Source organism: Ochotona princeps, chromosome 5, assembly GCF_030435755.1.
Source record: "Ochotona princeps isolate mOchPri1 chromosome 5, mOchPri1.hap1, whole genome shotgun sequence".
Lineage (NCBI taxonomy): Eukaryota > Metazoa > Chordata > Mammalia > Lagomorpha > Ochotonidae > Ochotona > Ochotona princeps.
In genome coordinates this window covers 27511978-27533032 of record NC_080836.1, presented here as the reverse complement: position 1 = coordinate 27533032, position 21055 = coordinate 27511978, and the positions used below count along the sequence as shown (strand labels likewise).

Sequence of the window (21055 nt, the reverse complement as noted above, 5' to 3'; positions counted from 1 at the left end):
TTGTGTAGTTAACAACATATTGGGAATCAATAATTTTTTTCCTCAAAAAATGCACTCATCCTAACAATATAGGATTGTTCCAATTAATGGGATAGGTGTTACAAGTGCATATATGAATATAGGAAACTTGTTCTAGAGAACTGGCAGCTGTTGACATCACTGGGAATTCTGTTTTGATGAAGTGAGGGCTTAACCTTGCTTTTCTTTCTAAAATGTTCGACTTCTTCAGTTGATAATAATGTGAACAGATTTATAACTAAAACAGTCTCTCACTTCCTCTTTTGACATGATTAATTGTTTCTAAAAAACATTAAGTAAAGTCTTATCAAAATCTTTACATAATATTGAATGTTCTCCCATGCTGATTTTTTTTAAGATAGAAAAATTGTAAATGATCAAGTTCTCTGTGTATTTGTGCTGTGGAATCACAACGGATGTAAAATAGCATTTTTGCTACTCAGAGAAGGAATGCATGATGTGGTACAAAAGACAAGGGAATGTTGGGGAGTAGTGACCTTTCTGAAAGTTAGATTATTTGGAATCTCAAGATGTTAAGATACTCTCGAGACATTATTTTCAGGCCCTCTGGTTTATTGTTTCTCAGCATGCAGTGGTATCAGAGATTCCTTCTTTGTGAGGTTAACTGAGGCCAGGACTTTTCTAGCTCCATCCTGTTCTTTCCTTCCTATAAATTTGAGTTCCAAGTTCAAAAGGACTTGTAGGAGTGATGCATTCATGTTAATGACCCTCACATGTGTTTATCTTGGACGATATCACCTGCAAAATCTTCCTTCTGTCTAATATGGATAGATAAGAAAGTCATTAAAAACTTGGAGCACAACAACTGTTAAAACAGAATGAAATATCTTTCTTTTGCTCTTCATTTCTGAGGAAATTGCTTATTATACAAATACCAATCCATACATCAGGTTCATAGATAGCTAGCTTCTATCACAAAAAAGATGATTCAATGGCTATGTGCATCTTCAGGAGGCAGTGAGCTGCAAGGTTTGGGCCAGGTACACAGGTAATAATTTGGGGACAAAATTCAAACAGTAAACAGAAAACAAATTTTCTTTTAAATGTTAATCAGACTATTCATGGTTTATCTCTTTTAAAATAGGGAACCTTTAAGAGTTTTATTTCCTTTAAATATTTGGGTATACATATTCATATCCTTTGACATTATTGTCAGAGGCATGTAAATCTCCTAGTTTACTAATTATAATTGGCACTAGGTTGTTATTAGCTATGTTAAGGGAAATTTTCTAGTCAGACAGAATAATTTATTTTTCTCTTTTAAAATGAATATATGAAATGGGTATATAACATTTGGATTTATATTTCCTCCACAAATCCCAACTTCTTTATATTAGTATAGACTAATTTTCTGTAACTAGTAGCTATTTAAAGTGCTTCTGATAGTTCTAGTAGAATATCAAAGATAAAATACCAGAAGCATTCTACAAAAGAACAGTTAGGAGACAGTACTGCACACTAAGGACATTGAACTCATAAAAATATAAGTATACATGCATTACATACAGATTGTTTTTAAAGTCATTAAATCTTGCTGCACTCTTTTTCTTGACTGGCCTTTAAACTACTATTAAATTGTGGGAGTACATTTTCATAGAACTAATTTTATGTGAGTATAGCTGATTCAAGGAGGAAGAGGAAACACTTTTGTATTTCTCTTTTGTGTTCTTTCTTCCTGTATAAGATGAAAGTATTCAGAACATCTTCTTAAACAGTGAAAACAATAATAACTGCTCCCCAGAAAACAAGGAAGTTCAGACACAGCTTTGTTTGACTTATCTGTGATGAGGCATTTTGGAGCTTTGGGTTTTATGAGTTGAAGAACGACATGTACACAACCCTCCAACCCTTCTATTATGACAGGTTATGCTTCCTATACAGTTTACTTAACACAAATGCCTGCAAATAGACACAATTACCACCTTATGTAATGCTACTTAACTTTAAATATTCCCCACAGAATGGAAACCTACTTCAAAATTTATCTCCATGTCTTAGGAATTATTTTTTTGCTAGGATCCTGAATATTCTACACCATTTTAAAATTTAACCCAAGCTTGTTCAGAAACAATTGTAATAGAAAAAGAAAAAGACATTTCCCACACTACTGGAGTCTTTCACAAGCATTCCAATGAAAGAATTGTGTCCTATGCCCATGTATACTTTAATCATTCACTCTTTCAGCTGTTATCAATTTAAACTCCCACACTGAGTCCATTTGAGCAGTCAATTTTAATATCTCGAGGCATCTGTAGTTATTCTGAATTGGCTGCAAAAGCAGAACTAACAAGTTAAGCTCTAACCATAAGTCGACATCAGGCTGGTAAACCATACATCAAACACAGACAGTTAGTCAATACTGCAGTATGAAAAACCAACTAGCATTTTTAAGAAGAGCAATATATTCATAATATGTGTGGCAGTCTGGTTTGCATTTCTTACTTGATGGCTGTGCATTGAACTTTCTAGTCAACTGGGTGGTTTACCAGCTGCCAAAAAGGCATGTTTGATGGAAAACTGCTCAGTCTTCTGATTGGTGGGTAATATTTTAATGAGAATGAACGGGGGAGGGGAAGATGCCATTTGTTGAATAATAATCCAGAAAGTGTCTCAAATGGTCAGTTTTTATAAGGAAACTCTTTCAACCATATGTTCTGGATCTTTTTGCACAGCCCTTACTTCAAATATTATGTCACTGTCAGGCCATGTGTCTCAATTTTGTGTTTGGAATATATGGTTGCTAGAAATGCCTCTTTCTTTCCCAGGAGTGCCTGTGGGATAGGGCTATTGCTTCCTGTGAAGAAAAGATGACAATAAAGAAGGAGGAGCATTAAAAAAGATCAAGATAGTCATCACTTCAATCAAAGCGTTTCCAAATTTTGGGGGATAGAAGCCCTGAATGAGCAGGAGTGAAGGGTGTTTATGACATATAGTTGCTTATTCCCAGAACTCTTTTATGTACTTTTATCTTCAAAAAGAAAGGGCATACTAAAGGGAAATATCTAAAGAGGAGCACTACTACATAAAGTTTATGTTTTCAGATCTATTGCCCTAGAAAAATGCTTTGATAAAACACACTTAGAGGAATATAGTCATTTTCAAAGAAAAGTTGGGAGATCACCTCTCCATACTGCAATGGGATGGACACTGACAGATGAATATTTACCATTATCCAAATTCTGGTAGAGCCTCTTGTTTCCCTCCCACAGAGAAAAACAGAAAATGGAGGAACAGCACCTTTACAACATGCGCCATTTTCCTGAGGATTCATTTTTGTGGGAGCTGGTTAATTTTATATAACACTACACTAATTACGTAAAGTAACAAGGTGAAAGAGAGAGTTTTTACACTGACAAAAATTTGCCATCCCTATAACATATTTTTATTCTGAAAACTATGGAATTTTTTTGGCTTACTACACAGCTAAATTTGGGGGAAATAAAGGAATTTGTAAGTCAAACTGTCAGGAAATAGAAAATACTGTTTTAATCTTAAGATAGGTTAAAATGAATTGCTGATATTTCCTTGACTTGTATCAGCCTCACACATCTGCCACGTGTGCTCCCTCATGAGGAGCCTTGTGGGAGCCATGACACACAGTATATTTAGAGACCCACTCAACCTACACATAATGCAAACTCTCAGATCACACTCATATCACGAGTGAGGAATGATTGGGACTTCCTTTCTCTAAAACCATGTGAAATTCAACATGTTCCACTTCGGATATGAAGCATTTATTTATACATTTGTTCAAATCATCCATCTCCAGGTCAGTATGGAATTCTGCTGTCTTCTCCCTTAATAACTGATCTCACTGCAAAAAGAAATCACCAGCTAGCACTTTAAGACATTACAAAATTATAAAAATCACAAAGGAACAAGTCAGTTTCCAGTTCTGGTTTTGATACTGTGTGTAGGGTCTACAGAGGCCTGGAAAAAGCTAACAAGTACTAAGCTGAAGCGTCTTTTGCTGCCTGTAATGCTGGCTTTAGGAGTCATGAGGGAACTACATGGTTCATGAACACCTGCTGGAGAACAAGCAGGGTATCAATAATAAATGCTAACCTTTGGAGCGGGAGATTCTTCGAAACACTGACAAGGGCCCTGCATCTTCTCTTCTCTTCAGGTGGATCAATGGGGAAATATATAGACGGACATAGAGGACTGAAACAATCATGGACTAGCTCTTCAGGAGGGCGGCAGCTCTCTGACACCAGAAAGATCACCAGCTTAGCCGGACCTGTGGTCAACTGCTCCTAGCTGAAGACATGCTTTAGTGAGAATATCAATTTTGGGTGACATATAGTTGGGAGCATAATGATAAATTTTGCACCTTTTCTGCAATCTATCTTCACACAAACAAGATTTCAGTTAGAGCGCAGGTTATGTTTTTCAAACATAGTGAAGACTCACAGGTTGAAACAAAGCCTGCCTCTACTCGTCTATACTCCGCGTTGGTGCTTTTGCTTTATTTCTTACTATTTGAAGAAAACCTGTCAGTGCTCAAACTGCAAGGCTCAAATACAATATTTCAAACTGACACAAGGATTCAAATAATTCTGTATGCTATGCCAAAACACTGGGCAACCTTTTAAGAATACATAGTTCACAAAAAATCAGCATCAACTGCCAGGGCAAGAAATAGAATGGGGTTTAGAGGCTATTGGCTAAAATCAAAATGCCAGTACGCTGGTTTTGAACCAATTGGGTCTTACTCACTTCGTATTCCCAGCAGTTAAGCATAGCTATTACCAGGCATCTGGTCGGGTTTATGGCTAAAGCCTGATATTATCTGGCATTTTCTTTCACTGAGGAAAGAGAAAAGATCTTGAGGATTTGATTGAATGTGAAAGAAATGTAATTTAAAGAAGAAAAAAGAGAATTGTTATTAGTATTTGCTAATGCATACAACATAGTAGATTATATTTGAAATTTACTGGTAAAACCATTTTACAGATGGAAATGATCAATTATAATGATCTTTTGGTATCTGTGGGGGATTCACTTCAGGACCCCTGCGGAGACCAAAATCTGTGGATGCTCAAGTCTTTTCTGTAAAATGGCATAGTATTTGCATATAAGCCAGCACATGTCAAATCCTATAAATAATCCTGAGATTATTTATAACACCTAATATAATGTAAATTCTATGTAAATGGTTATTATCCTGTGTTGCCTACGGAATAATGACAAGAAAAAAGTAGTCTGAACATATTCACTATAGATGTAATTTTTCCTAGCATTTTGTTGATTCCTGGCTGATTGATTCTAATAATGTGGGACCTAAGCATATGGCAGGCCCATGGTATATGTAAGTCACCATCTCAATATTGCATTCTAACAAATGCCTGCATGCAAAAGGTCTCTCCCTATAAAATTAAATTTTTGAACCACAGGGAAACCAACTCATGTATTATTCTTTTTTGCTTTGCCATATTTGCTTCCATTTCTGGATCTTATTTTCTCCCATTGCTGCAAAGTTAATCTGCTTTTAATATCTCACATGACTTGGATTGTTTCCTCCCTGGATAACAGGCTTTTAAAAGACATAAGCTTAACCTGCTACCCAGGTGCACATTTTCTCCAACATTTCTCCATCTCTCATGGTGACCTATGTTTTATTATTGAACAAAAACTAGCACCGTGGTACTCTATTATGGCCACATTTGCTCCCCAGAGTCTTTAAATAACAGAAACTGCCTCAGAACCATAAATGCAGAGCAACTAGGAAGCTTGTAGGCCAAGCTAAAGAAGCTTGAGGTTGGCTATTAATTTTGGCTAATATTAACACATGACATAGCTCATATGTAAGGATCACACTTCAATTATGAACCTTAAAGAAGTTTAAAGAGAAGAAGGTTTACAAGATTTCTAAGTATATAAGTGTATATTGTAGATTCTGTGAAAGTACTTTATGCCCAACCATTGGTAGATAAATGGTATATAAATTCAAATGAAGTTATTCTTAGATTAATACTGATATAATAGCAAGGTTAGAACATGTCTTCATTCAAAGCTACACTAGAGTGTCACTGATTTATATTGTGCTTCGTTTAACAGTGTAATGATAAACTTATTATGCCATATATCAGTTCTAACAGATTATTTAAAATATACTTCCCTCAAGACCAAGTGATATTGCTATTTGTAAACATGAATGGTTGCAATAAAGCTTGGGCTGATAACTTGCATATGCAATTTGAAAAGCAAATCTTCCTTTATTTTTAACATAACTGACATTTTATTAAAGTACTATAAATTTTCAAATAAATTATATTCTTTTATGACAAGCTTAAGCACTTAGTTGGGTCTGCGTGGTTAACTACCTAAATGTTCTTATAATGACATGGTGCTGGGTAGATGTGCATAACTAAAAAAGAAAAGTTACCAAAAAGATAAACATTAAACAACTTCAAGTTATCAATTCCCTTTTAAGATATAAGTACAATACTGCCAGTTTCCTTAGATACTGCTCTGCACTGGCTTCTGAAAGTTTAAATGAATACTTGGGAGCATGGTTTCCTATAGGCATCTTGGTGATAATTTCCTTCCCAAGTGTAAGTAAAAAAAAAATGAAGCAGGGAGAAACAAAGGCAGATGAAAAGAAGAAGAGAAAAACAAAACAAAGAGAAAACGAAATGATGAATTAGGGAATGAAGGAGAGGGGAAACTGGTTTTGGAAATGATAACATAAGCTGGCATTGGACAAGGTACTCCCCAAGTGAGGGTGCTTTAAAAAGTTCATGGACATGGAAATAAGTATAAGCTTATTTTGATACATAAAGCTTTGCAATGCATAGACACTAGTGTATCATTTCAATTAAATTCTAGATGGCAAGTTTTATGGAAAAGAAAATCAATAAACAGATGTAAAGTTAATAGCTGAAAAACGGCAGACCCTAGTTTTATTTCTGGCAATGTTCAAGTTTTAATGCTGTTGCATTTTATTTTTTTAACATTTATTTATTTGAAAGCCAGAGTTTCAGATAGGGAGGGAAAGAGGAAGAGAAGAGAAGGTTAAGAGGGAGATCTTCCATTCACTGGCTCACTTCCCAAATTGCCACAACATCCACAGCTGAGCTGAGCTGATCCACAGCCATGATTTAAGATCATCTGGGTCTCCCGTGTGGGCTCAGGGTCTTAAGACCTTGGGCCATTCTACACTGCTTTTCCAGGCATTTTAGCAGGGGGTTGAATTGGAAGTTGTGCAAACAGGATTTGAACTAGTACTCAAAAGGGATGTCAGTGCTACAGGTGGGTGCTTTACTCCTTGTGCCGCAGTACTAGCTCCAAGCTGTCATAATCTCAAATAAGCTCCTCAATTTTCTTAATTGCAAAAAGGAAGTTGAAAATGTTTCTAATACAGATTGATATACTTTATTGAGAATATATAAGGTATACTACAACCTTGGCGAATATACGGTATTTAGAGCAGGTATAGTTCACCTTACAGATCACTCTAAAGACAAATCATGTTACTGAATAGCTCTATGCATAAATTCAGAGCTGCAGTCAGTCTTTGTGGAGCCTCACTATTAAATAAAAATGGATGGCCATTCCCATGAGACATTTGAGCAAAGTCACTAATTTGCCAGAAATAAAATAAGGCCAATAAACTAAAGAAAAGGAACCTAGAAAATATCAGTGGTTCAAAAATGGAGGAGAATATTTTAAATAAAATGAAGAGAGAACTGCAAAACAAAATCTAAAATATGTCTTCAGATATTAAAACAGATTTATTTCATCCACCTAATTAATGAATATCTACTAAATACTGTGTATTATCCTCAATGCTAGGCTTGGAAAAGAATGTTCATCAAAGTTTTTACCTTAATCACTTGTGAGACAATAGGATATGTGAAAAAGGAAAAAAGGCTAGAAAACTGAAAATAGAAAAGCATAATGTAACATAAAGATATGGAATAAAGTTAAGAATTCTTCCAAAATATGAGAAAATAGGATTGAATAAGATAATCTATGATTTAATATTTATTTAATGAAACCCTAAAAATAGAAAACAGAATAACCATGAGGGCAGATATATCAACATAATAATGAAGGAAAAAAGTCAAATCTGAAGTGTTTAAATCTTAAAATTAAGTGCCAAGGAGAATGAATTTTAAAAAATAAGTCATTAAGCATATTACTTTTACTATAGAAAATGAAAAAGCAAAGTAAAACACTACGGTTTTGAGATGAAAAATTCAAAATAATATTTTTAAAAGATGTATTTATTTATTTGAAAGAGTTATGAAAAGAAAGGAAGAGATACACAGAGAGACAGAGGGATAAAGAAAGAAAGAGACATTCCATTCCTGGGTGTACTCTCCAGATGGCCACATTGGCCAGGCTGAGCCAAGCTATATAAATAGGGGCCAGGAGCTGCAGCCACATCTTCCATGTGGAAGGAAGGAGCTCAAACAATTGATTTTCCCAAGATAATAGCTGGGAGGTTGATCCAAAATCTAGCAGCCAGGTCAGCAAACCAGTGCCCATGTGGGATGCCAACAACACCATCTCCAAAGAAACAATTTTAACAATGAACTTTTATACCCAATTAAAGTATCAAGAATGTGTGAACATAATGATGGTATTTTTAGATAGCTGAAGTCTGACATTTCCTAAATGTGTTAAAGCAATCTGTCTTGTAATAATTGCATTCATTAGAACAAGAAAGGAAAGTCATATATCTAGAAGATTTTGGATAAAACTCAGATGAGCATTGAAAGGAAGTTCACAGGGTAACCAGTCTGAAAAGCTATCCAAATTGGAATAAGATGATGAAGACTTTAGAAGATGATATCAGATTAGCCATGGGGTGTGACTGTGGTTGGCTAATAACATTTAGATTCTATGAAAGAATGAAAGCCTTTGATTATATAAAGTCAAAAAGAGGGAAAACAAAGAAAATCTGGGAAAGGAAAATCCATGGAAAAAGTCAAAACAAAACAGTGTATCAAAGGGAATGTATGAGTATGAAATGGTCATACTATAACCTTTAAATGCAAGAACAACATTTGTGTGGTTCACGGGCTGTAGCATTGTATTCATAGACATATGGTTCCACTCTGGCATACAGAGTCTGTACTACTTACATGATCAAAATAAACCTGATTTTTTTTCATATTTGGATCTAAAATATACAAAAAGTTTCATATAGTACTTTTATTATATATGTGTACGTGTATATACATACATATGCATATGTATTTTTGACTTACTTTATGCTGCATAATCTTGGAGCAATTTTCTCTTCCCATAAAGGGCTCTACATAGGTCACAGAACCCAAGTCCTTGAACTATTATGCAACTCCCAGAGTTCAGTTTAGCAGGAAGTCACATTGGAATCAGAGCTGGTATTCAGTCCCAAACTTTGATACATCAAGTGGTACATTTACATGGTGTACAAAATATCTGCCTTTCCATGAACTTTTTGAAGTTCGTGTGTGTGTGTGTGTGTGTGTGTGTGTGTGTGTGTCCTTTTTCGTTTTCTCGGTTTTTGGTTTTCTCGGTTTTTGTATTTCCCTTTATACTTTGTTTGTAGACAGATACAGCACAAATAAAAGATACAGCACAATCCATTGCACACAGCTTTCCTGAACATTGGCAATAGAAATGTTCTGCCCATATGTGGAAGAATGAGCAATTCAAAGACTAGGATACAAACTTGTTGGCTAAGTTTACTGTCCATCAATTTTAAAGCCATTTTTCTACATAATTTGTCTCTTTGAAATAGTTTGGTCTTTACTTAGGAAATTGGCATTTTTAAAAATATTAATTGTTTTCTTTATTAATTTATTTTTTCTTAACTGATTAAAATACTAATTTTATGGCTTTTGCTATATAACATTGTCTCAAATATAATAATATCTTGCACTAAAGCCATAAAGTTCAGTGACTGAATATTTTTAAAAAATGGCTTCATGTCTTTTATTTAGTTGAAAATAAAAATCTCAGTGACAGGCTTAAAGCAAGTTCACAGCTAAAATTGAAACAAGTCCAAGAAATGACTACATTTGCATAACTTGATCTGAATTTGGAAAAAAAAAATTCTTAACTGAAGGCAACAATGGAAGCTTATCCAATCAGAATTTTACATGGATTTTCCATAGTCCTGTTAATGAATACTGACTCATTGGTCAGCTATGGTGAAAATGTAATGGAGCTCTAAGATAGGAAATGCATGAATCAGAGTGTGTTTAGTGGTGCCATTGCATCAGTATGAAAACTGCATTAAGCATTCAGCTTCTCTGCAGCTGAGGGCAACTCTACAGCATGATCCAGTACTGTTCAATCTTTAGTTTGTGACTGAAACCAGAATGCCACTGAAATAAAACCCCCTTTGCCACAAAGGATTTGGACTTCATATAAAATTGGGATTATTTGGGTCACCAATTATGTTTAGCATGTTTCAAGACGGCGGATAAGTTGTAACTGAATCCTTCCTAAGAACAGGATGATTCTAAGGCAAAACTGAAGGTATTAGTCTATTATTCTATAAAGTTGAAACTGTAGGATTCACTTTCTAAACAGTTCTGAATGGCACTTTGTTTCCACTGCATAGAACAGAAGTCTGAAGCAAGTCTTACTGAAAGCAGGCACTAATGTCAAGCCCGCATTTTCTATTCTAATAGTGGCATATACACTCATACTTCATAAAACTTCACCTCTACAATTATAGCAGAATGCCATCTCCTTTAGGGAACATGTTTACCTGACTGAAACTCATAGATCAGTTTTTTTATATTATTTACATAATCATCAATAGACAATTCAGAAAAAAAACTGCAAAAGTCTGCTTTATCCTCTTCCTGATGAATGACTGCATATTAAATCATACATATGTATGTATAAATATGTAAACATTATATTATATATCAACATATTATATATAAACACATATCTAATAAACATGCCACTGTTTTTAACTATATTCCATAAATTGGTCAATTTATCTAACACATCTACATCAATGAATAATAATAATATTAATAGCAGATGTCATTTATTATGTACTTACTTATGCTACAAAATCTCTGTTAAATGTTTGACATTGATTGTCTCATTTATTTCTCTTAATGGTACATATAAATGTCCCCATTTAACTTATGAGAGAACTGAGGCTCACATACTGGTACAGAGAAAATTCCAGTAAGTGGCAGAACTAAGGTCTGAGTTACAATTAGTCCAATATCTGAGCCCATGTTTTTCTATTCTGTTGACAAGAGGGTTTATATTATTTCATTCTCTTTTTTAGGTGCATTTACCTAGTCAGGACAATTTGAGCTTTCAGCTCTATCTTTTAATAGCCACAAATTATCAGGATACCACGTTTGTCTCTTTCTTCTTATCGGTGATTTAGACTGTGACATGGGTGGTCAGATAACTTATTATCCAAATCAGGACAATACTGAGAGTGAAAATGACTGCTGTTACTCAGTGTGTTAAGATAACATGTGTAAACTGTGACTGTGCAGGCAGACTTGGTAATATGAACTGTCCACCAGGACACCCCTTGTCCATTCCTGGGGCACAGCCTTGAACCTCAGAGGTTCAAGGGAGGTATTTCTCCAATGATCCCTGACACTATGTTTATTTTCTTGGAATTTACTTTCTCAACAACTATTTTTTTCCTCTGGTGTGGAACAGAACACTTAATAAGCAACGGAAGAATAAGATTGTAGTGTTCTTTTAGAGCTGATTAACATGGAAACAGGTATATTCATTCATTGTAGTTACAAGTATACAATGTTGTGTACCTTTAATAAGTCCTTTCTCTTGCAGAGTTTTCAGGGAAGGTCTCCGAGTAATAAACTTTTTTAATCTGCTTTTAACTCGGCTTCTGTCACTTGTATCAGATGCACTGTGATGTAGTCGAAACACTGGAAATTAAAAAAGAAAGAGTCAGAGGCTTTCTGTAAATTTCTCCTTTATTATGATTACTTTATGCAAATATTAATAGAAAACAGTAGTTATGGAACAACTACCTGAATTGATAGCTCAGGCCTTTCAGTCAAGACAGGGCATATGAGTAAAACTTTCTACTATGAATGTATTAGTTCTGGTGCAACATGAATGTGCAATGAGAATGGTGTTAGCGCCAGGTATTCAGAGCTCTTTTCACCTTCATTTCCTAATATTTTATATATTATAACCTTTACCTGGATAATTTCACTTGTAGGTTTGCATACATAAGATTCCAGTGAAGATAAAGAAAGATGCATTTGAATTTGGGGAAAAACTTAGCATTGTTCATTTCAATTAAGCCTATATATATGGTCACTATATGACTGTAGGCATTTTCAAAGGCCTTGCTGCTTTGATAATTCAGTAAATTCTTTCATCTGCAGTTTTATTCCCCCAATTCTCCCACCACCACCACCTGTTTTTTTTTTTTTTTAAACCAGGACCGGGTGCAGCAGAAACCAGGAACCAGGAATTCCCTGAGTGTCTCAAATATGTGTCAGGCAACTAATTGGTGTAACAGTTATCTCTGTTTCTCAGGATTTGAATTAACAGGAAATCTGAATGGGGAATGCAGATGCAATTCAAACCCAGGTGCTGCTCCTCAATAGGTCAAGCAGGCATACTAAAGAGGCATCTTGACCACTATGCCTGAATCTCTGCCTCTCAAGCTTTTAAATTCCTACATGATTTTTCTTCCTGAAGCAGGTATTTGTTACTTAGCTTGCTTATGTATAATTACTACCTCCAGGTAATATTCAGAAACACAAACTTTTCTTCCACATTTTCACTAGCTGGCTAGCCTCAGTTTCTTATTCTAAGTTTTATATTAGAAATCCAGTGTGAGCCAAATTTATCTCAGAGCAAAATCTTTGAATATCTTCTAGTCTCTATGCTACAGGCTGTAAATTTAACAATGAATTTGACATGTGAGTTTTCAACGTTCCTTAACTGCCATCTACAATACATTTAAGGTGTCTTATGGATTACTGATGGCAAATTTTCTGTCCACAGATGATATAGATTGTAACTGGACCCTATTACCAAAGTTTTGGCAAACTGTGTAGATTTGGGTCACTTTATTAGGTAATACTCCCTTTTAAAATAAGATCTGCTTTAAGACTAAAAGAAGCAAAAAGCATTCATGGTTGCATTCTTTGTCCCCCAACTTTGAGCACAAAACAATGATGACCTTGAGTGATCAAAATAGAGAATTAAGGTGAAGTGTGCAGGTGGGAAGGATAGGAGGAAATGTATTTTGCCTGCCTTCTGAGTGGGAGAAGAGTAGGTTTATTTATATTAAGTTCGAAATATTGATTATCACATGGGATTAGGTCCTACAAATATTTGAATTGGAACAATGCTTGCCACTTAAACTGATTTTCTACTACCTTAAAGCACCGCTTCCCAACTACTGAAATTGAAATTGTTTAATTTGTTGATTTTTATCTGGCTCGAAAGTCAGGGAGACCACGGAACAGACACGGAGAGATCTTTGTCAGTAGGTTTACTCTTCAAACTCCTGCAACATCAGAGCGGCTGGGCAAGGCCAAAGTCAGGATCCAGAAATTCAGTCCAGGTTTCTTACTTGGGTACTGGGGCCAGAGTACCTGAGTCATCACCTGCTATCTCTCAATTTGCACAATTAGCAGGAAGATGGTTTTGAAGCACAGGATACAGTACTTGAACCAGACACTCTGATATGGCATGTCATCATTTCTAGTGGAATTGTAATCACTGCAGATGACTATTCCTCAACTCTTGACATTTCTAAAATTTCATTTCATTATATAGGATGAACAAATTTCATGTATTTCACAATACAGACTTAGAGGCACACTGATACTTTCCACTCTACTTACCCTCCTGCCCTGGCTCCTCACCTACCATCATCCTTTTTGAAAATTATTACTATAAAATGCTTTCAGTTTACTTCATAATCACAAGCTTTACACTGCATTAGGTAAAGAATTCAACAAGCAGCAAATGGACAAATACACTGTTCCTCATTAGGATAAACAAAGGCTATTCACTAGATATTCAAACCTCAAAAATGTTAAGTTTGCTCATTGAGATGAAATTTTCTCGGACTCTGTACACTAACTACCACAGACAGGGAACACAGATGGTATTTGTCTTTAGGGGACTGACCTTTTTCACTAAGTATAATGGTTTTTAGTTGTAAGCATTTTGTTGGAATAGACAGGATTTCTTTTTGATGGCTAAGTAGTAGTCCATAGTGCATAGATTCCACATTTTCCTTATTTAAGTCATTGATCAGTGAACATCTAGGTTGATTCCTTGTCTTAGCTATTGTGAATTGAGCTGCTATAAACATGGGAGCTTAGATAACCTTCTCTCATGCTGATTTCATTTTTTTGGACAAATTCCCAGGAATGGGATGGTTGGGTTATATATTAGATATTTTTTTCATATTTTTGAGGTTTGGGACATAGATGGTAAACCACTGGCTATAATAGTGCCAAGTTGGGTGCCAATTTGGGTGCAAATTTGAGTCCCAGATGCTCCACTTACAATCCAGTTTCATGCTAATGTACTTAAAATAGCAGTAGAAGATTGCCCAAGTCCTTGGGCCCTTGTATCCACCTGAAGGATCTGGAAGAAGCTTCTGACTGCTGGCTTCCACTGATCTAATACTGGCCACTGCAGTTACTTGGATAATGAACCAGGGGATAGAAAGTCTCTCTGTCTCTCCTCTTTTCCTGTAACTTTGTCTTTCAAACAAATACATAAATCTTTTTTAAAATAATGATTACCTTATATAACTGAAAAAGCTATAGGGTTTTATAGGTATTCTTTGTGCAACATCTGTCTACAAACAAAATATAAAGGGAAATATGAAAACCAAGAAAACAAAAAAATGATATACACACACACACACGAACTTCAAGAAGTTCAGGAGAGGCAGATATTTTGGTATACCATGTTAAGATACCACTTGAGCTGCCCACAATTCTATATCAGAGTTCTGGGCATGAATATCAGCTCTGATTCCAATGTGACTTCCTGTTAAACTGAACTCTGGGAGTTGCATAATGGTTCAAGTACTTGGCTTCTTGTGACCTATGTAGATGACTTAGATATACCACTATCTCCACCTCTCTGTAGCTATTACAATCACTTTCTATTAAAAGCAGGGAGAGAGAGAGAGAGAGAGAGAGAGAGAGAGATAGAAAGAAGACTGTCAAACACAAAATTAAAAGATAAGTTTATTTTGCGCAAAAGTATTTTATACCATGCATACAACTGGTTTTCAAAAAGTTCATGGAAAATGTATATAAGAAACTATGCAATTTTACAGTTTTACAGCAAAATCAACTTATATGTCAATTTCAATTTCTTCAACTTTTGAGTACCATATATAATGTGCGTAAGTGTGTGATCGTATATCTACAACTAACATTTGTTATAATAAATGAAAGTATAGAATTAACAAATCTAACTTCTAGAACATGAGGAGGGTGAATGGGCCTACAACTGAAAGTGAGGTTGGGACTCATAGTGACAGATCAGTGTATCCCAGTTATTATGTCTGGAAGAATGACTTTGAAAGGTTTGGGAAAGTTTGAAAATTTTTCAAAGTTTTTGGAAAGAATGCGTTCCAAAGGTTTCCAAAAATTTTCTGGAACCCAGGGTCATGAATTACAAACATGGAAGCTTGAATTTTTGCATAGTCTGGCTGAGGGCAGCCTCGTCTATTTCCTCTTGTGGGTTTTACAAATATTGTCATTTTCTATGTGTACACTAATTTGAGAAGCCCAGCATTAGACCTTGCTATTCAATATGACGGCCATTTGTCTATTAGGGCTACAGAGCTCTGGAAATACAGCTTGTGTCATATATTACAATGATAAGGTGGAGGCTGGAGTGGTGGATCAGAGTTAAGCTAACACCTGCAATGCTGATGTCCTACATGAATGTTTCTATGGTAGAAGAGTTGAGTATCATGGATTAACTTACTCCAAGATTGTGTGACTGGAAGAATTATTTGAAATATGTTCATGTTTTGCTAACATATAACGTCCTGCCAACTGATAACCAGGAGTGAATGATCTTCAAATGATGGTTGTAATCAATATTCCACACATCTAATTTCTAGTGTTAGATGCTGAAGTAACATTAAATATCCTTCACAAAGCTGAAGGGAGCAAACTCAGTTTGCAGCAGTAGATTGAGCTGTAGTCCATAACACCAGCATTCTATCTTGGGTGAACTATTAGAATCCCAGCAATTGCACCTCTGATGCAGCTCCTTATTCACACATGGGGAAGGCAGCAGAAGATGGTCTAGGTACTTGGATGTTGTTCTAGACTACTGGCTGTGACCTGGGCTAGCTCGATTTCTTGCAGACATTTGAGTGAACCAGCATAGAGATAATCTTACTGTCGCTCTTTCAATCTCTCTCTCCTCTCTCTCCCTGTCACTCTGCCTTTAAATAAATAAATACACTCATAAAAGAAAGTGAAGAATAATTATCTGAAGAAAACTTTGATCTCAAGTCCAACTTTGAAATGAAATAAAGTAATCCACTTAAATTTTTCACCAGGTTACCATACATAACATATTCTATTTCTGACCTTACCTCCAATCAGTACCATTTCCCATGACAGAGTTACAAGAGACAAACAGGCAAGTAAGATGTTTCTTTCTGCCACTTTAGAGCTATTTCATGATGTAATTAGAAAGTACTTTTGAAAATTAAAGAAACTACTTTGCAAATACAAACACAGGTAGACAGTATTAGTGCAAGATTATGAAAGAATTGTGTAATGGGGCCCAGCGGCGTGGCCTAGCGGCTAAAGTCCTAGTCTTGAATGCCCCGGGATCCCATATGGGCTCTGGTTCTAATCCCGGCAGCTCCACTTCCCATCCAGTTCCCTGCTGGTGTCCTGGGAAAGCAGGAGAGGATGACCCAAAGCTTTGGGACCTTGCACCTGCGTGGGAGACCCGGAAGAGGGGGCTCCAGGTTCCCGGCTTCAGATCGGTGCAGCACCGGCTGTTGCGGCTCACTTGGGGAGTGAATCATGGGATGAAAGATCTTCCTCTCAGTCTCTCCTCCTTTCTGTATATCTGACTTTGTAATAAAAATAAATAAATCTTTAAAAAAAAAAGAATTGTGTAATGAATCATTATGTGGCTTGGCTTTTTTTGGCGGGGGGAGGATTCCCTTAGGTATTCTGTGAAATATTCTTAATTGTGTAAGTGTATATATTATGTATACACATATACATATATAGTTACATCTAGATATATACACATGCCATTTGTCTCTAGAAGTGAGATGCTTGTATGGTGCACTGAATTTTCAAAGAAAATGGAAAAAATGTCTTTATATGCTTTATTTTGTTTCCTTCTCATTTGTACAGAAGAATCAATCTTGGATATGAGTACACAGTGTTCAACACAGCCGAACTCTGCAAAGTTGCCTCTAATGATGACTTTCCTGGAGACAGAGTAGAACATCAACTTCCATTTCCTGATGCCATAAATAATATTCCTCAGATGGCAAGTCAAATTACAAGGCCTTTGCCATCATTCATTTCACTCATTTTGTTTTAAGAAGAGTTATGCAGAAGTTAAAGCTAATGGATGACTCTAATATACAACATACTTTTTCTTAACCACATAACTTGAAAGCACCATAAATAAAGAGTAAAATATAAGAAATGCATGATTGTAAAGCAAAGTCCATCATTAGGTCCCTGAAAACAACAATAAATGTCTTAATATTGTGGTTTACAAATCTGACTTTAACAGCCAAACTTATAAAACAGTTTATGCTTTTCTGTTGTCAAGGGAGAAAAATCTGCCAAATTGTTCATTTTAAGTAAATACAACATAACCAATTAAGGGAAACTAAATTTAAACACATGCCTATGATAATCAGGACATAGTTTGCTTCTGATTTCACTACTGATTTTAACAGAACAGTGTTCCTTCCATTTTCCCACAGCACCCGAGTGACCCCACACATACTTTTAGGAACTTGTAATCACACAGTGCAAATAAAAGGACACTTTACTGGAAAATACACAGTGCGGTACAATAATCCATCATTTATGAAAAATAGAATTCTGCCTTTTTTTTTCTCTAAGATTCAACTACGTTTTGAGGATGAAGCTTCCTGCAGTTTAAAGATTTATGTTAAGCCAATGAGTGGGTTTTTCTTCCCATTTCCATTTAAACTTTGTATTCAAAATTGTAAAGAGCTGAAAGAGATATGGCCTTAAATTCCAAAGCATTTAATCTGATTTACTAAGCAGACCAGAGGAATCACCCTTAATTTTACATATTTTCACTTCTATGAACAATTAACCTGAATGTACTAATGTCCTGGGAATTCTAGAATTTGTTTACATTTCCTTTCTGTTTTCCTCTCTCTTCTCTACTTATGGGTGATCTTTCCTTCAGATCCCTGAACAAATAACATATTTTCAAAGACTAAGGATTATGAATAACAATATGCAATTTAAGTCTCAACAGACACAGGCCAAAAGCATTAGCTTTAAGCACCATTCTTAACCAGTTGAGAGATTTAATTGGGGCTAAAGCTGCTCTCATCAGAGAAGTGTCAGGATGGAGGGCTTCCTAAGATGTTAGGATAGTGGGCTTTCTAAGATGATCTTCAGTTAATAGCATTACATGGGAGAGCAGGCATTATCCAAACATATGTTTTATATCTGACACAGCTGTAGGATAGGAAACCCACCTCTAGAAAGAGGAATTCTTATGGTAATAGATACCTTTGCATATTTATTTTTTCAGTTTAGTGATGGGAGGGGGGAGTTTACACAGTTTGGGCAATTGAACATCTACTACCACTCTATTACGGGTGTGGGAATCACAAAAGGAAACCCCCAAATCTTCCAGAATCTAACACTTGTGATAATATGATCCAATTGTACATCTGCTGCCAGAATTTCTCTTGTTGGGGACCATATTTTGAAATATGTCTGTTTCCTGCCAAATGGCTGTTCTCGCGGTATTCCCATGTTACAATTACATGTTACTGTTATTATTTTTAAATTTGGAAACACTGGGGGAGCTAACATTTCAGAAATGTTGCTAAAGAAAAGCAGAGTCATTACCCTTCAGAAACGCTATTACACTCTTGCGGCCTACTTGTTCTCACTTTATTGGTGAGGTTTTGCAAAGGAGTTAATGTCAGAGATAGATGTGTAGTTTTGTTAGCAGTTAAGAGCTCTTAACATTTCAATTACAGGAGTCAGGACAAAGCCCAAAGCCAGCAACCCTTGTTTAGGACAATCATCTTACTACAGTCAGTGTCCAGAGCAGGAGATGAAGAAAGCAATGAGAAAACAAGGTTATTCCAGGTTCTTACTACACACATTCTAAAACACTTCGCAAACCATCACTAGAATTACATAACAAAATACGGAACTGTCTCCACTCATACTTTCCAACAGGACTTTATTATGTGGAATCACTCTGTTGTATCACTTTAAAATTAAACAAGAGTACCTTACCCAGTGTTGACTGGAAAGAGAAATAAAATTTACTAAATTACTTTCTAGCCTCCTGCCTGATTCCTCTTCAGGGCTTATACACTTGTGCTAATTCATGAGACTGTAATAAATACTGCCTTGCCCTTTCCAGCATGCAGTTGTACAGCTCTCAGAAGTTTGCACATAATTCCCTGTGTCAGAATGGGTAGAAAGGATAAATTTTGCCTTAATGTACTTTTGGTCATTTAATATCTCCCTGCCCCCCTATCCCCCCGCACATGCTAAGTTGTAAATAGAAGTCATAATTTCAATCCCCAACTTGTGGCCTGAGAAAGTAAGTTATTGAAACTTTAAGTGACTTACTTGAAGCACATATCATGATTAAATCTGGAAATAATTGAAAAAGGGAATGCAGGGCATTTTAGCAGCAGTATTTTGTTTTAACTACTTAATTCCGGATTTAACATTGTAGAAATATTAAATATATGATTGGGTTCCTAACAGAAAGGCCTGCACACACTACTTGAAGGCATTTCAAAGGGTTCATGGAAGAATGGAATGAAAAGACTATTTTTGCTGTAAAAACTTTAAGTTTTATTATATATGCTGCCAAACTGAGCACTGCAAAACCTTTTCTAAATCTATGCATATGTATAAATCATCTGAAAATCCCTTATGTGCCTGGATGTCAATATTTTGTAAGAAAATAAATATATTAAAATGTTATTTTCCATGAACTTCTTAAAATTTTACTGCATATCCTATAATTCATATTCAAACTATACTCACATGAGAAGTGACAATTCATACAATGAAAATGTTCACTTCTAGACCGTCAAATATCATGAGATGTTTACATTTGCAGAGTCAATAAAGGGCTGGCAACCTACAACCATTCTACCTTAGAGAAAGTCAACAGCTACTTTACCTAGTAATATCTGTATCCAAGCCTTATGCATTTCATTCATTCATCTGTCCATCATACACATTCTTTACTGTACTGCTATGTAAAACATTATTTTTGTACTTTGCTGATAACATATCTTATGAGTGTTATGTGCTGGTTTACTTTTCTTATGTAACACAAGGTCTTCCTTTAAACTATCACAATATTTAGTATAGCTTTTCAGTTGCATAATGAATATTTATGATGGTGTGATGATAATGACTTCAATATAATACGGCAAATATTGAATATATAAAAACAACATATAATTTTCCTGCAGATGTAAATTTATCAAAATAAAGCAAATTTTCAGAAGAGCAAAAGGAAAGAAGAAATAAATGATAGTTAAGTTGCAAAAAATCTATTGTGTAGAGATATACCATGACATTGCTTCTTATAACAGCATCAGTTTCAGTGTAAGATGTAAAGATTCAGACCATAAAGACATTCTTCTACTGTCTAGATATTTTATCTTGGCTTTTTTGACTTGATATAGTTTTAGTAAAATCATGTTACTTGAGAGCTATTCAAAACTTTGATAAATTTGCTAATAAAGTCAGTGGTTTCTGAGTTAAGGCAGTACTGATTTTTAAAAGCCAAATTACTAAGAACGAAA

At 35.4% G+C, this 21055-nt stretch overlaps 1 protein-coding gene across 2 annotated transcripts in view; it reads right to left on the bottom strand.

Annotated features, from left to right (window-relative positions):
* Positions 1-21055, bottom strand: part of ARHGAP15 (Rho GTPase activating protein 15) — a 625244-nt gene that overhangs the window by 250253 nt on the left and 353936 nt on the right. For both annotated transcript variants that reach the window (XM_004577187.3, XM_058664454.1), the window contains exon 9: positions 11802-11924. In XM_004577187.3, the coding sequence (XP_004577244.1) occupies positions 11802-11924 (123 nt within the window). The remainder of the gene's footprint in view (positions 1-11801; positions 11925-21055) is intronic.